The following is a 12,670-nucleotide window of genomic DNA, read 5'->3' as shown; positions in this document are numbered from 1 at the left end:
TTGCATCTTTCTTTACTACTGATATGTGCACAATAGATAATTTAGATTCAGCCATACATGGCTTTAAATCTTTGTTGGGATCTGAGAGTGAGAGACACAAATGGGCAAAGGAGAGAAAGTCTAAAGCAAATAAAGTCCAGGCTTATTTTGCAGGAATGAAAGAGAGCAGCTGAAGCAATGTGTACAGTATGAGGTTTGGACAGTTCTTTATTTCCCTTTATAAGGCTGCTGGGTCTCCCCATAGTGGATATACATATATATACAGGAGATTGCTATACTGAAGTTACACTGAGGGCAGAGGGTCCATATTACACAGACTTCAAAAAACAACACTAATAGAGCCTCACCTCCAGGTATCAGAAATCAGCAGAGAGAGGATGGGGTGGGGGGGAAACAGCACAAGAGAAGAGGGAAGTGAAGGGAGAGGGGAGATGATGCAGTCCGAGAGCCTGACTCGACTGCCTAATAACTTAACACTAGAAAAAACATACAGATTTCACGCACAGTGCATCTTAAATAGGTCACGTGAAGAACCATTTACCATAAATATCTGTATTTTTCGGGAACCAACATATATAAAAAAATGATTAAAAAAAACAAAAACAATTGCTGTTCAGTCTTTATTTTTCTTTTTTCTCTCTCCATATTTTCTCCTTTCCGTCGTCTGCAAATCGTTCTTTTGCTTCTTCTTCGTGTGGAGCCGGGGCTTTTCTCGCCCCGCCCCGATGTGGATAAACGAGGAAAAGGAAACAGAACCCAGCACAAACCGACCCTCCCCACCCCCCCCCCTTAAAAGCATATGAATTAGTATAAAACGAACGAACAAATGAACAGAACACCACAGTCAACTCATCACAAAAAAGAACCCACAGACACACAGAACAGCAAGAACACAGTACTTTTTTTTTTCCTTTTTCTTTTCCTTTTTTCTTTTTTTTCTTTTCTTCTTAGGGCTTGATCACCATCACTCCTCCTAATGGTCAGCATCATCATTGCAGTCGTTCTTTCCGGGTGTACTTGTTGGCAGCGGTGGAGCGGTCCTCCCACCCGGTGGCTCAGTGGAACTGGGAGGCTGCTCTCCAATCGGCTGGTCAGTTCAGCAGTGATATATTATCTCTCAATTTCACAGTGTGGCAGGAAAAGAAGGGAGAAGGTGAAGAAGGGGTAGAGGGAGGGGGCTGGGACCCAGAGGGAAGGGTAGAGCAGGTGGGAATGGGAATCGGAGGAACCACAGCAACAATTACAAAACAACTAGAAATTCCGACCATCCCATGGGAACAAGTAAACAAAACAGCCTCTTCACTCCTTCCTTCTGAGTTTCAATCCAGCCGACCCATGGGTTTGGGAAGGCCTTGATTGGCTGGAGCGTAAACTGATTGGATGTTCCATGTTTGTGGCAGAGGGGTCGGTAAAGATGGGCGAGGGAACTCTAAGGCTGACTGGAATCCACTGGATGGGTCTCAACAGGATGAGAATAAGGATGGTGTGTGGCAGGTCGATGTGTGGTTGGCACGTCAGAGGATGAAATCCCTACTCGCTGGGTTCAAGCACGGCGCTGCAGTGCCCGCCTCTTGCGGCTGTAGTAGTGACGCATGCCGGTCTGTCTGGCAAAGTTCATCATGTAGTTCTGTTTACGTGTGCTGCAGGGATACAAAGACAGTAAAAAAAAAAAAAAAACACAGAGGGAGGGAAAGAGGAGGGGGTGTGAACGTTAGCGACAGAGTAAAGAGCTGCTGCAAAAATCACACATTCCCATGCACGCACTTGAAACCATGCACTCACACGCACAAATGGCCGAATGCAGCTTCCGCACTCTCTCACATCCGGAGTCATGCTGGCTATTTTTTTTTTAAGTCACGTTTCAACCACAACCTCAAACACTCAACGCTTGCATGGATCCCACAGCTCAGAGAATGGGTGGCGCTACTCGATTTCATTACACTCTGCACAAATGAGAGGCAGCTAGATGGTGAATATGGCACTACAATTAGCTACATGTATCCATCGACTAGACCAAATGTAACACGACAAGACAGAAGACACAGGAGTCTACAGACACACTAAAACATACTAGGGAGAAACTCTGACACTGAGTGTTTGAGGTCAGAGGAAACAAAATAATAAGAATTTTAAAAAATAATGTAAAAAAAGCCATAAAGTGCAGGGTGGTGAGTGGGAACGGGTGGTTTTAAATCTAAGTAACAGAGAAAAGCTGCAGTAGATCATTCTTGCTTAGCCTGTTCATTGCCTCTTCCATCCAGCAGGGCGGTGCCAGTGAGCCAGGAGTGCAGCCAGGGCAGGCAGGGGGGGCCTCTGCGAAGCAGGGGGGAAGGGAGGGGGGCAGGAAGGATAGGGCGAGGTAGGTAGATGGTGCCAGTGGGTGTGATGGTTGATGCTGTACAGGCGAATGGTAGCGATGTGTGTGTTTGAGAGCACGTGTGCATGCTGGTGTGTTTCTGACTTGTGGTCAGAAACCAGAAAGAAGTGAGGAGGAAGCTCCTGGCTCAGAGTTACATGTCGTCGTCCTTGGACAGACGGACAGAAAACCATGAGTGAAAAAAAAAAAGGATGGAGGGCTATCGCGACAGTCGATCCGTTAAAGCCATGCAAGGACGGAGGAGTCTAATGAAACTCTGGTCAACTGTGAGTTCATTTGAGGATAAGGATGTGAGATGCCCTGCACTGCGACTGATGCTGATGTGAATGAATGGAAGAAAAGATACATCGTCATTCACTGCTGAGGCTTGTGTGATAATAAATAAACTACAGCAAACAGTAATCTTTTTCAGGTCTGCTTGTGAATCAGCAGCCGTGTCAAAAAACACTACAGCAGCCTGTAGTTGAGGTGGCAGCAAGAACAAAACAGACAGATACAAGTATAGTGATGGATTACATCACACATATACACACAAACACACTACCATTGACATCTGTGCATGTAAATTGTTACATTTAAATGCCGCAGTGATTGCATATTCAAATCATAGCCGCTTTATTTGGAACCTTTGTGACCTTGTGTCGAACCATTTATAAAAAAATAAAAAATGCATGTCAGCAGAAAATTTACCAGCACTGTTCAGGATTTGTTTATCCATCCATCCACTGAATTTTCATGGATATTGGTGTACTTCCTGTGTTAAGAGCTGTCTTTTAAAAACTGTGTGTTGGATCATTTTATCAGTCAGCCTCCAGCTGAACACTGTGAGCAGCTGACCTGCCCTTTGACCTGCCTGTAGGGGCTTACGTGTTGGAGAAGGCATGGAGATGACCATGGTGGTGATGGCGAGGGCTGCGGTGTGTATGTGAAATCAAGGGTGTCTGCGGTGTAATAGGGAGAACAAAAGGAGCTGGGAGGAGGATGAGGGAGGGGGCTGCATTCAGGAAGAGGCGGAGAACTTACCTGACACTACAGCCATGCCAGAGGGAGCAGAATACAGAAGAGAGCAGAGGTTAGAGCGCGAGAGGGGAGAGGCAGTAGGAAGGGACTGCTGTCTCGTAGAAAGGTCTGGGAGGGTATGAGCCCCAGCCTGGGGAGGCGAGGGGCCCAAAGTGGGGAGAAGGGAGGAAGAGAGGAAGGCAGAAAGATAGTCAGAGGTTCAAGGAAGAAACAAGAAAGTGTGGGAAAGACAGAGAGAGTGAGGAAGGAAACAAAAAACATGAAAGAAAATGGAGAACAAAAGAGTAGGCAGAACAAGCGAGGAAACAGTAGAAAGATGTAAGATGGAGATATAACCAAAGGCAGAGGTAAAGAAAGAGAGCAAGATACACAGCAGTAATCCATCCATTGTATGCCAAAAATGTAAGACAAACAGGGAAAGAAAGGGGAAATACGGGAAGAAAGGAAAAGAGGAGGAGGAAGATGCGGAAGTACGGTAGGAATATAAATGTGGCACAAGCAAAAGGAGCGAGCATGACCGCATGATCGAAGGCATCGGTGACGTGAGGGGAGCAAGGAGGCAGGGAGGAAAAGCGTGTGAAGCAAAAGAAAAAGATTGAGCAGGAGGATTGAGAGGAGAATGTGCGAAGGAGTGGTGAACAGAGAGAAATAAACAACAGAGCAAAATGTGAGGATCGCGGTCACTCCTTTCAGCAGACACTGTTGAAACCAAGCGAGTGCAAAGGAGGGAGTGGGACAGGTCGCGGCCATGTAGACCAGGGACAGCTCAGGTTAGGCATAAATGTGTGTGTCTGTATGAGTCATTATTTGTGTTTGTGTGCAACTTTGCATAATCTAGAAACCACATGGCTGTTGTATGTACCATCTGAAATGCTTTGGTTACACATCTGAATGACCAATCAGCACCTGCATGTGAGGGAATTTAAGCAATTTCCCAGAACAACATGCAGAGAATGTATTGAACATGCTTAACAATGTGCTATAGACCATGTTCATGATATCTTCAGTGCCCTGCAGAATCTCCACTTCTCCATAAAAAAAAAAAAGGCTGTCATTAGATTTAAACGCTGGAATCGACTTCCGCTTTGATAAAACAGACTCATCCAGGTTATGAGCTACAATGTAACACACATGTAGAAAATGGGAATGAAAGACAGAGAAAAACAATCAGTGAAAAGGTTCAGTATCCACAAGTTCAGTGAAATCAAATTTAAGAACAGCGCATTACCTAAAAGAAAGAAATACAGTAATGTCGTTTTTAGATGAAATGGATGTGACACCTAAAAACAAAGAAGACTGGTCAGACTGTGATTTCACAGTGGAACAAAAAGACACTTTTTAATAGATGTGAAGTGGCATCACACTTTCCTTTGTTTTACATGGAAGACAAGAATGATCCTGTTCTCCATCTGTACCACATGTGAATTATTTCAGTTGCATTTTTTTATAGAGTGCCATTCACAACAAGAATCATCTCAGAACCACAGACCGTGTTAAAGACGGATGTAGCTGCACTGAAAGTAGTTTGCAGAGTCCTGCTCATTTTAAAGCCTTGAGCTGAGCATTGTGTTCCTAGCCCGCAAGGTAGCGGCTTGCCAACTTCAAGCTAGCCATGCAATGATGCAAACCCCATCGTATTTTCTAGTGTCCCTTAGGTCAGACCATAATTTACAAACAAGCATCATATATTAAAGAAGACTAGTGATAAAAGCACAAACACAGAGAGCAGCTGTACTGGTGAACTCACTGGCAACCTAGCTAGTACTGGGTTGGATCCTCTTTGGACTTCAGAACTGCCTTAATTCTACATAGCATAGATTTAACAATGGGTCTATACTGACATGACAACATCACACATTTGCTGCACATTTACCAGCTGCATATCCATGATGCAAATCTTCCATTCCATGTGGTGACTGTGGAGGCCATGTAAGTACAGTTTGAGATGATGTGAGCTCTGTGACATAGCATGCTATACTGGTGGAAGCAGCGATTAGAAGATTGGTCCACTCTGGTCATAAAGGGATGGTCGTGATCAGCCAAATACTCAGGTAGGCTGTGGAATTTAAATAATGCTTAATTGATACCAGGAGGCACAAAATGCCAAGAAAATATCTCCCACACCATGACAGCACCGCCATCATATAAGGCAGGATGTATCCATACATTCGTGTTGTCTAAGTGAAATTCTATCCTACCTCTCCTATGTTCCTGCGGTGACAGCAAGGATGCATCTTGGAAACCCAGATACACACACAAATATGTAGATGCATGACCACAAACCCATTACAAAGAGTAATTCCTGATGGGAATTACAAAAAAAATGATCAGTAGGCTCAGATCAGTAGGCTACATCCATCATTTATATACAGTCTGTGTTTAGGACCTCACAGAGCATCTCAACAGTGATGCAACAAGGGACAGATAACTTAACTGCAAAATGGCGATAGTAACGGTAAATCAAGGGTGGATATGTAAACATGTGATTTCCATTTAATAAGAGATTTAGTGAAAAAATAAATGACACACGGTGTATGTGTTGTAACTGCTTCTTGACAACTCAGTGGGAAAAAAAAATTATTGATAACCTGTTTGCGTGGAAGATGCATGGATTCTACAAAACACTGAAAATATGATGACTTAACAGCAGGCATTGATCTGCTGAACACAGAACAGCCATCCACAGACATTAGCCATCACCGCAAAGCATGCTGCAGTAAGTTTTTTGCCCTGATTGCCTGACACCAGAAGCTGCGATTAGCATATAAAAGAAAGTGATTTGTCATGAGTTTAGTTGTGGGTGGCAATCAGTGCACACCTGTGTGCTAACTCGATCACTGTGCGAGGGTGGAGTGCAGAGGGAACCATTTGTACAGTTGAGTCTGAGTCAAAGGTAGCGTCGGGGGCAGATCAGGGCTCTGTGGGGGGCCAGTTTGGGTGGGGGTAGGAAAGAGCCAGATGCCAGCTGGGAATTGGGTACTCACAGAACTACTTCCACATGGTCCAACGCCCACTGGTCGTGTCCTGCACCATCGTGTCTTGGCTGCCACCATCGCAGCATCACCCCTTTAACCCTCGCCTCGCTGGAGAGATCATGGAAATGATTGAAGTGTCAGTGAGGGGCAACACGTTTGTCAGGGTTTATATCAGTGTTACACCAGCCTAATGGCATTTATCAGGCAGGTAACTGTTTATTAAACACACTGTACTTACTACCTTACAGAGTTTTTTCAACTATTCATTTGTTATAAATAGAGTTAAAAATTCCCAGATGATTTAAAAGCCACTTCTCAGAAACGTTTACTTTTTAGAGCATAGTAGTTATTAAGAATTACTCAACATGAATGTTGTATGACTTACTAGCTGCTGCGGAGGGTTATTAAAACTAAGAAAATCATTACACTTTATTAATGATGAAATAAAAAGCACACGGTATTAGTTAAACATTTAAAAGGCCAAATACAAAAAATCCTATAAAAATCAGGCATTAATGAAGGATAGCTCCATTTAAACTGAGCATATAACAATGTGTTTCTGGATTTATGTGCATCACTTACAGAGGAATGTTGTAGGAAACTCTCTGAGCCTTTATGAAGTCTTTGGGCTGGTGCTGGGCGATTACATGCCAGCTGACTCCATTATTGATGCTGTATTGTAGCAGCACGGCTCGGTCAACTGTGTCAGCTTGATCTAAAGCTATGTTACAGCTTTCCGTCTGTGCCACGCTGCCGATCTGCAGCACAAACATGATCTTACTGTAAAGGAAGAGAAGAAAGGAATAAAAAAAGATTAGAAAAAAGACATTTCCAAGATTGACAGAACAGAGTATTCTGTGGAAAAACAATCTTTTGTGCTTCTGACTGAAGCAAATTGGCCTGTATCTGTATGTAGTGAGTTTATTTATGTTTTGGTAGTACCTGTACCTAGCTCTAGTGAGGTCCAGCGGTTTAGTAACTGCCTGCCTCATCTTACAGCCATTAAAGTAGAGTGAGTCTCCGTGGGCGTGCGGTGACAGCTGCCCACATCCACTGCCCACTCCACCACCCTGGATCAGCTGCCAGCTCTCCTGAGACACGCTGCCTGATTCAAAGTTGTCCTTGATGGAGCTGGGCAAGTCACTGCTGGAGAGGGAGCAATCGTCACCTGTTGGAGTGAGCGGAAGCAGAGGGGAAGAGACAAATATTTAGTCATTTTGACCTTTTTCTACATCATATTACACACGGAGCCTTTTTCTGCTTAACAATTCAACTGATTACAAAAAAAAAGCCGTGTGTCTCTAATATACTGAACATACCATGGTGCCCCTCATCACAAATGCAGACTACTCCACTAGTACAGTAGCCGTGGCCACTGCAGAGCCCCGGGCAGGCCTCGCCGATGTAAACATGGTCCACTGCCCAGCTCTGCCGCTCTCCTGTTCCATCCTTTTGAATCCAGCGGAACTGGGTAGCCCTGGAAATATATGATGAATCACAAAAGCCTCTTACTACTGCAACGTAAAGAGCTGTTGATATGTATCACTTTAAAAAAGAGTGTGTACCCTGAGGAGACATGATCTGGTAGCTGGACAGTGACCCTGGTCCACGTTGAGCTGTTGACTGGACTATAGATTGTGGATTCGTGGAATTGGAAAGGGGAACAGCCCACATTGTTAACTGATGAAGGGAGGCACTCTGACTGCACCAGCTGCCATGAGTCAGACCTAAGAAGGGAAACAGTCAATATACAGTAGATAATAGGGGTGAGGGGAATAAATTCATACAGCATGGTGTTGCAATATTTTGTGTGGCAATATTGGATTAATACAGGGCCCCCAAAAATATAGTTTTTCTTATTTAATAAATTAAAAATAAAACAAATACTGCGATAATGTTAGCAGAGCAAACTTACATTGAATCAACTTTACCGAAAAAACCATCCAACACTAGACACGCTTAGCTACACAAAGGTGTCCCCTGATGTAAAAGCATGCTAAACAGCTCAGTCGTGCAAGTAAAAATAGGACAGAATTGTTGCCGTCTGAGGATTGTATTGAATTTTTTGACATCCTGCAACTGATTGCAATTTTATTGGTGACTAAATGATGGCACAGAGCTTGAGGGTGCTGCACATTTCCCACTTTTGATTGCAGACGTTAGAAGTTGCCTGAAAGGTGGCAACCTTTCTGCAGACAGTCACAGTTTGACTTGGACTGACTGCAGTCACTCTCAGAGAGATGGTCCAAGGTCTACAAATAATTGGTGTCTAATTTATGAATGCAGACATGTTGACGTCAGTTTGAATGAGTTTTTGTCAACGAGCACAACTCGATGGGGACTGAACTCATCCGATTTCTGTCTGATCGTATCAAAACAAGCAGCAAAGGGAAAAAAAGAAGCAACCCTATCATTTTGCTAACTCGGCAGATAGCAAAATGATAGAAATCAGAATAAAATTATATTGTGAGTGAAGTATTATGATAATATTGTATGGTGGGGTGTCTGCGGAGTCCCAACCCTACTAGATACCAGAGCTACCAGGAAATGGGACACATTTAATTACTAGCATCAGGCTGTGATATTCTTACCTTGCATCCTTCCTGTACTGCAACAGGACAGAATGATGGTCTTCACAGGTGTCTGCCTCACAACCAACAACAATCTACAACAGCAAGAGGTATAAGACACCAACTAAGACTTAAAAGACGTAAGATAAAAGACTGACATTACAGTATTCTTTCAGTTCTGTACCTTGAACTGTAAGATATATCCAGGCTGCACAATGAGCTCTCGAGTGGCCAGGATGTTGTGTGTCTTATCTTGGTTCTTGTTGGGCCAGTACAGGTGAAAAGAGGGATTTCCACAGAAGCCTGCCGTACGAACGGCATTAGGGTAAAAGCTCCAGCTTTCCTCGTGGGAAACACCCTCTAGCGAAGGGCAAAGAAACAGGTGGTTTCCATCATATTTACTCATTGGTCATGCCATATTAGCACCTAATCGCGTAAAATCATACAAACTCACCGTCATCAAAAGTGTCAAGCAGGGTGGATGGGTTGATGTCCGACCCTCCCACTAATATGTTGTCTATGGCCCACTGAGCTCTTTCCAGGCTCGGGGTGGCGAGGCCAGAGGAAATGGTAAAAGGCTGCCACCAGCGCAGGCGAGTAGCATTAGTTAGGGCTCCTTCGGGCAGCACAATGTAGTCTCTTCTCACCGACACATACTTCAGATAGTCCATCTCGTGCAGCAGCGTCCAGGACACACCTGAAGAAGAATTAAAGGCAGAATGAGACATTTAAAGACCAAAAACAGATAAAAGAGGAACAAAAAAAGGAAAAAACACACAGTGACTCCACCTCCATCAGTAGAGTAATCCAGCAGCACTCCCTCTTTACGACAAGTTGGACGGTGGCACATGGTCATGTTATCTTCACTTCCAATCCTCGCCCAGTATTCCACAAACCTGCAAAAAATAAACACGGATTTAAAAATAAAACTGCTCTTCTTGTAACTTAAAGCTGTCATAGAAAGAAGTTAAATACTGACTTGGCTCCCCGTAGATCCAGATCAACAGTGACAGCCTGTCTGGCATCAGCCCCACCGAAATACAGGGCTGTCCCCTCTACCAACACACCACAGTCCGTACAGGGCTTACCACCCTCCAGCACTTGCCACTGAGGACCTGTTGCCCCTTCCCAGTCAAAACGCTCCTTTAGAGTAGCCTACAGGGTAAACACACACAAATGCACGTGTATTTAAATCACGACCTGCTTCTTTTTTTCTAGTTCTGTGTTTCCCGGGAGGAAAAAAACATGTATTAAAGCTACCTTAAGAGCAGTGCTAGCGTAGCAGTTTGGTCCAGTGAATCCTGGATCACAGAGACAGCGCTGATCCAGACAGTCTCCGTGCCCCCCGCAGTGACCGTCACACGCTGGCCCGATGTAAAAGTTCTCCACACCCCACTGAATGTCTGAGTGCTGCTGGTAAAAGCGGAACCGCACCGCACTTAAGAAAAAGACAAGATAGACTCGTTGAGTAACATGCATACAATTTTTCGGCAACAGTAATGTAACTTATTCATAACTGTATGTGATGGTGCTGCAGTTAAACATGAAGCAGCTCCGGTGGCATTGTTGACGTGAAATGACTTACGTGTCAGCCAGACTTTCAGGCAGAGGATAGACTACCCTCTTCCAGCCATTAGTGGGGAAGAAGACTGACGGCTGGGAGACCTGACCACCACAGCGGGGGTCAGCAGGCAGGCACTGAGGGACCAGGTACTTCCAGGTCACTCCAAAATCTACTGAATACTGAATGTGAACTTGCCGATCTGCGTGACGCTCTGGCAAACTGCAGCCAACAGCGATCTGAATGAAAACACAGACATTAACAAACAGTGATTCAAAAGGTGTAGAGCAAAAAACAAATAAATGTTTTGACAGGTTACTTTAGAATCAGTGGTTACCTTGAACTGCATTACCCAGCCCTTATCTGGAACAATATCATGAGTGACAGCATACACCTCTCTACCGTCGGCATTTCCGCACACCATGACCCCGTCAGGAGAGCCACAGAAGCGCTGCACCGAGCAGTCCTCTGAGAACAACCAGTGATCGCTCACTGAAAACAAAGAACGTTAAGAGAAGAAAACATAAGTTGCTTCTGAGAAGAAAAAAATTAAAAACGCAGTGATTGATTGAACAATACCTATTGGCGTTTCTTCCTGCTCGCTCAGCTGACCTATCCTTCCTAAAGTCCCATCAGCAGGAGCCCTCTCATGGTTAGGCAAGGCCACCCCTCCAAATGTATCAGAGATCTGTGCCCGCGGGTCAGAGCCAGCGATGAGGACGTTATCTAGAGCCCAATCGCTGTGGTCTGCTCCGTCATGCTGAGGCTGCCACCAGCGCACACGTACTCCTTCCTGACGGGCAGCAGGGGGCAGCAGCACATTCACAAACCTGAACAGATGATAAGATAAAGACATTCACACCTATCCCGGTTCTCTCCAGCTGTGTGCAAGCAGGTATGTCCATGGGGGGCAGGTAAAAAAAACCCAAAAAACAACACATACCCAGGTTTGGTGTACAGATCATAAAAGATTTCCGTCAGCAGATGCCAGTTGATGCCACCATTCAAACTGTACTCCAACAGGACGCCCTGGTTGCGGTTACTCGGCGGGACCATGCAGCCGTACATGAAATAGAACTGGATGAACTCGGCGTTGGTCAGGTTCAGGTCCACTGTTACCAGCTGACGGCTGCAGCTCTGTGCACACAAAAAGAAATTTGAGCCATTTGGATATTTGGAATCATGTTTCTAAACGGATGATGTTTTTAAATAAATATCCAAAAATCAGCATGCAATCAATCACGATCTGTTGTTTAATTACAGAACATAACAAAAGCAATATGACGAGGTGTAAATAACGATCATAAATCCTAATGTTAGATGTAAACAGCTGTTCCCATGATTTTTCTCTGGCCGTGTCGCCAGATTAACATCAGCCTTCCAATAAATATTCACTTACAAGACTGCTCTAAATGTCTAGGGAAAACTTCAGCTGCTCATAAAGGCTGACAGATAGTTACTTTGTGGTTTGTTTTTCAATCATCTGTTTGCTGCACTGCATCTGCAAAGTCTGCCACAATCTTTGTCATGTTTTAGATTTTTATTTTACTCCACTGTGTGTCTAATTCTTCCTTTTTCCATTGCTTGTGTCTGACTCGGTCCACCAGTCCTTTCTTACCCTTCTCAACCTGTATCAATTTAGTCTATTTGTCTCTGTCAGTTGTCATCTCATCTCCTCCTGCAGTCCCTGTATTATCCCTTCTTTTTATTCTGATGGTTCCCTGTTTCTCCTTTGTTTTTGATGCTTTGTTGGATTTTTTTGCCACCACTATGCACTGTTTTTCTTAACCTTTAAAATCTGTTCAGATAAAGTTCAGATGAAAATATGACCCAGTGCAGAAAAAGACAATCAGAGAAAAAACAGAGAAAATGTGCAGAAAGAGACATGTCTGTCTAAGATTAACAATTTAAGTCTGCACAAATGAGAACATTTACTTGTGTTCACCCATGTGTGCATTGCCCCCTGTAGTATAGCTGCTTTCAGCTCACTTATTCATGAGGGGTCACCACAGTGGGTAGCTCTGCATATTATATGTTTCCTAACACAATCCCCAAAGGATCTGTATCTCCTCCTGGATTTGAAGCCTTCACTTGTTTGGTGAATGTGTGTGAACCCACAACACCTGTGGAGCCACTTAAAATTTGTCATCAGGTAAGAAAAAGAAAA

General features: G+C 44.2%; 1 protein-coding gene across 5 annotated transcripts in view; it reads right to left on the bottom strand.

Moving 5' to 3' along the window:
• Positions 1-182: 182 nt before the first annotated feature.
• Positions 183-12,670, bottom strand: part of reln (reelin) — a 100,304-nt gene continuing 87,816 nt past the window's right edge. Inside the window, exons 49-65 of one of the 5 annotated variants that reach the window (XM_026175513.1) lie at positions 11,447-11,640; positions 11,083-11,333; positions 10,841-10,995; positions 10,528-10,742; positions 10,203-10,380; positions 9,922-10,097; positions 9,732-9,838; positions 9,397-9,639; positions 9,127-9,302; positions 8,964-9,037; positions 7,938-8,099; positions 7,692-7,849; positions 7,315-7,540; positions 6,955-7,152; positions 6,382-6,480; positions 3,401-3,406; positions 183-1,640 (exon numbers count right to left, since the gene is read on the bottom strand). In XM_026175513.1, coding sequence (XP_026031298.1) covers positions 1,544-1,640; positions 3,401-3,406; positions 6,382-6,480; positions 6,955-7,152; positions 7,315-7,540; positions 7,692-7,849; positions 7,938-8,099; positions 8,964-9,037; positions 9,127-9,302; positions 9,397-9,639; positions 9,732-9,838; positions 9,922-10,097; positions 10,203-10,380; positions 10,528-10,742; positions 10,841-10,995; positions 11,083-11,333; positions 11,447-11,640 — 2,715 coding nt within the window. In that variant the 3' untranslated portion in view covers positions 183-1,543. Of the gene's footprint in view, positions 1,641-3,400; positions 3,528-6,381; positions 6,481-6,954; positions 7,153-7,314; positions 7,541-7,691; positions 7,850-7,937; positions 8,100-8,963; positions 9,038-9,126; positions 9,303-9,396; positions 9,640-9,731; positions 9,839-9,921; positions 10,098-10,202; positions 10,381-10,527; positions 10,743-10,840; positions 10,996-11,082; positions 11,334-11,446; positions 11,641-12,670 lie in introns of those variants that run through there. The other 4 variants (XM_026175514.1, XM_026175515.1, XM_026175516.1 and 1 more) reach the window with 4 other exon arrangements.

This window comes from Astatotilapia calliptera, chromosome 7 (genome assembly GCF_900246225.1).
Source record: "Astatotilapia calliptera chromosome 7, fAstCal1.2, whole genome shotgun sequence".
Lineage (NCBI taxonomy): Eukaryota > Metazoa > Chordata > Actinopteri > Cichliformes > Cichlidae > Astatotilapia > Astatotilapia calliptera.
This window is presented reverse-complemented; position numbering and strand designations above follow the sequence as displayed.